Below are 3,477 nucleotides of genomic sequence, written 5' to 3'. Positions count from 1 at the left end.
GCGCTTGACCATATCTGAATTGATCGGCTTCGGCCAGACTTCTCCGTCCATCTCTACAAGTATGAGGGCTCCTCCTGTGAGAACCCGGTGAACCATGAATGGACCTTGACAATTGGGATAGAATTTCCCCTTGGCTTCATCTTGATGTGGAAATTTTTTTCTTTAACACCAGCTGCCCCGGTGTGAACTGACTTAGCTTGACTCTTTTGTTGAAGGCTCTGGACATTTTATTCTAATAGATTTGACCATGGCAAACTGCATTCACTATCTTTCCGTCTATAAGGGCTAGTGGTTCATAATAACTTTTTACCCACTCTGTGTCGTCGAACTCAGCTTCTTGTATAATCCTTAGGGAAGGATTTCTACTTTAACGAGAATGACAGCCTATGTACCGTAAATCAGCATATAGGGGGTTGCCGCTGTTGATGTGCGGACTATGGTGTGATACCCCAATATAGCAAATGATAACTTTTCACGCCACAGTTTATGCTTCTCTATCATTTTCCTCTATATCTTCTTGATATTCTTGTTAGCGGCTTCTATAGCTCCATTCATTTGAGGTCAATAGGCTATGGAATTCTTGTGTTTGATCTTGAAGGAACACATAGCTTTCATCAATTCACTGTTGAGGTTGGAGCCATTGTCAGCAATGATCAACTCTAGAATCCCGAATCGACAAACAATTCGGTCGCGGACAAAGTCTGCCAACTTTCTTAGTTACTGCTCCGTAAGATGCTGCTTCGACCCATTTGGTGAAATAGTCGATTGGTACTAGGATAAACTTGTGCCCGTTGGAAGCGGTAGGCTCGATTGGTCCAATGACATCCATTCCCTAGGCGGCGAAAGGCCATGGTGAGCTTGTTGCATTAAGCTCATTTGGAGGTATCTTTATCATGTCTGCATGTATCTGATAGCGGTGGCATTTTCGGACATACTGGATGCAGTCCGTTTCTGTAGTCATCCAAAAGTAACCGGCTCGGAGTATCTTCTTTGCCAAGGCAAAACCGTTCATATGTGGACCGCAGGTCCCAACATGAATTTCCTCTAGTAGCCTTTATGCTTCCTTTGCGTCGACACACCTTAATAGTCCCAAATAAGGAGTCCTCTTATACAGGATTCCTCCGTTGTAAAAGAAATTGTTGGACAACCTCCGAATTGTACGTTTCACAGTAAGATTTGCAAGCTCTGGGTACTCTTCTTTTGCCAAATATCCCTTGATATCATGAAACCCGGGCTTTCCGTCTGCTTCTTCTTCAACATGGCCATAGTAAGCTGGCTGATCATGGATCTTTATTGGAATGTAATCAATGAAAATTTTGTCTGGATATTGTATCATAGATGACAGGGTATCCAATGCATCGGTGAACTCATTCTGGACTCTGGGAACATATTGGAATTGCGTCTTCGTGAACCTCTTTCGCAATTCCTGTACATGATACAGATACGGGAGTATCTTGGAGTTCTTGGTGGCCCACTCTTCTCGTACCTGATGTATAAGTAAGTCTGAATCTCCAATCACTAGCAGCTCTTGAATGTTCATGTCAATGGCCATTTTGAATCCTAAGATGCAGGCTTCATACTCGGCCATATTGTTGGTGCAGGGGAACCTAAGTTTGGCAGACACCGGATAATATTGACCAGTTTTTGACACTAGGACTGCTCCTATGCCAACTCCTTTGAAGTTTGCAGCTCCATCGAAGAACATTCTCCAACCGTCATAGGATTTTGCAATGTCTTCTCCTATGAATGATACATCTTCGTCAGGAAAGTATGTTTTCAGGGGTTCGTATTCTCCATCCACGGGATTCTCATCAAGGTGGTCTGCCAGGGCATGTCCCTTGACCACTTTCTGAGTTATGTAGACGATGTCAAACTCACTCAACAGGATCTGCCACTTGGCTAGCTTGCTAGTAGGCATGGGCTTCTGAAAGATGTACATCAAAGGATCCATCCTTGATATGAGATATGTAGTAAGGCACAAAAGTAATGCCTCATTTTTTGAGCTACCCAAGTCAAAGCACAACATGTGCGCTCTAATAAATAATACCGAGCCTCGTACGGGGTGAACTTCTTACTGAGGTAATAAATGGCCTGCTCCTTCTTCCCCGTTTCATCATGCTGCCCAAGAATGCAGCCAAAAGCTCCATCCAACACTGCAAGGTAGGGTAGTAAGGGTCTACTTGGCTCGAGCGGGACTAAGACTGGTGTTGTTGACAGGTATTCCTTGATTCTATTGAAGGCCTTTTGGCAGTCATCAGTCCATTTGGTAGCGGCGTCCTTTTTCAATATCTTAAAGATTGACTTTACAGATAACTGTAGATTGTGCTATGAACAGGCTGATGTAGTTAAGTCTTCCCAAAAAACTCATCACATCCTTCTTGTTCTTTCGCGGTGGCAATTCTTGAATAGCTTTGACGTTTGATGGATCCAGTTCTATTTATCGGCGACTCACAATAAACCCAAGCAATTTTCCAACAGGAATCCCAAATGCGCACTTCACGGGATTCAGGTTCAGGTTGTACCTTTGCAATCTATTGAAGAACTTCCTCAAATCTTCCATGTGATCAGTAGTATTCTTGGATTTGATTATGACGTCATCTACATATACCTCAATCTCCTTGTGTATCATATCATGGAAAATAGTTGTCATGGCCCTCATGTAGATGGCCCCTGCATTCTTCAGACCAAACGACATCATCTTGTAACAGTACATGCCCTACGGCATAATGAAAGCCATTTTCTCAGCATCTTCTTCATCCATCCATATCTAATGATAGCCAGCAAAATAATCCACAAATGACTGCAGCTCATGCTTGGCGCAATTGTTAATTAGGATGTGTATGTTCGGCAAAGGGAAGTCGTCTTTCAGACTGGCCCGGTTGAGATCCCGGTAGTTGACGCAGACTCTGACCTTCCCATCCTTATTTGGAACTAGCACAATGTTGTCTAACCATGTCGGGTATTCTACTACGCTAAGAACCTTAGCTTTGACCTACTTGGTGACTCCTTCCTTGATTTTCAAATACATATCAGGCTTGAACTTTCTAAGCTTTTGCTTTACCGGTGGGCACGTTGGATCGGTTGGCATTTTTGTGAGCCACAATGGACGTACTTAAGCCAGCTATGTCATCATACGACTAGGAGAATATGTCCTCATATTCCTTTAGAAATTCTATGTATTCTTCCTTTTCTGATGGCGACAGGTGAATGTTGATTCGTGTTTCCTTGACGTTTTCTGCATCTCCCAAGTTGACAATTTTTGTCTCGTCCAGGTTGGACTTAGGCCTATTCTCAAAGATCTCAACTTCTTTGACAATCTCGTCAAGTATGTCATCTTCCTCTGAATCAATGTCCGTTTGTTGCATTGTCTCATTGCATGTCACAGTCGTTGGTTCACCAAGATAAGTAATTGTAATGTTGTATTGGTAAAGTAGGGAAAGAAAATGATAGCAATAAATATTAATTCATAAGAAAAAT

The 3,477-nt window shown here is 42.7% G+C and overlaps 1 protein-coding gene across 1 annotated transcript; it reads right to left on the bottom strand.

Annotated features, from left to right (window-relative positions):
• Nucleotides 1-1,054: 1,054 nt before the first annotated feature.
• Nucleotides 1,055-2,650, bottom strand: LOC138877450 (uncharacterized). The gene is made up of 3 exons (XM_070157059.1): nt 2,453-2,650; nt 1,625-1,924; nt 1,055-1,426 (listed from the first exon to the last, which is right to left on the bottom strand). The coding sequence occupies exons 1-3, from the start codon at nt 2,648-2,650 to the stop codon at nt 1,055-1,057; spliced, it is 870 nt and encodes a 289-aa protein (XP_070013160.1).
• Between the last annotated feature and the right edge of the window lie 827 nt (nt 2,651-3,477).

The sequence above is a fragment of the Nicotiana sylvestris genome, chromosome 9, assembly GCF_000393655.2.
Source record: "Nicotiana sylvestris chromosome 9, ASM39365v2, whole genome shotgun sequence".
Taxonomy (NCBI): Eukaryota; Viridiplantae; Streptophyta; class Magnoliopsida; order Solanales; family Solanaceae; genus Nicotiana; species Nicotiana sylvestris.
This window is presented reverse-complemented; position numbering and strand designations above follow the sequence as displayed.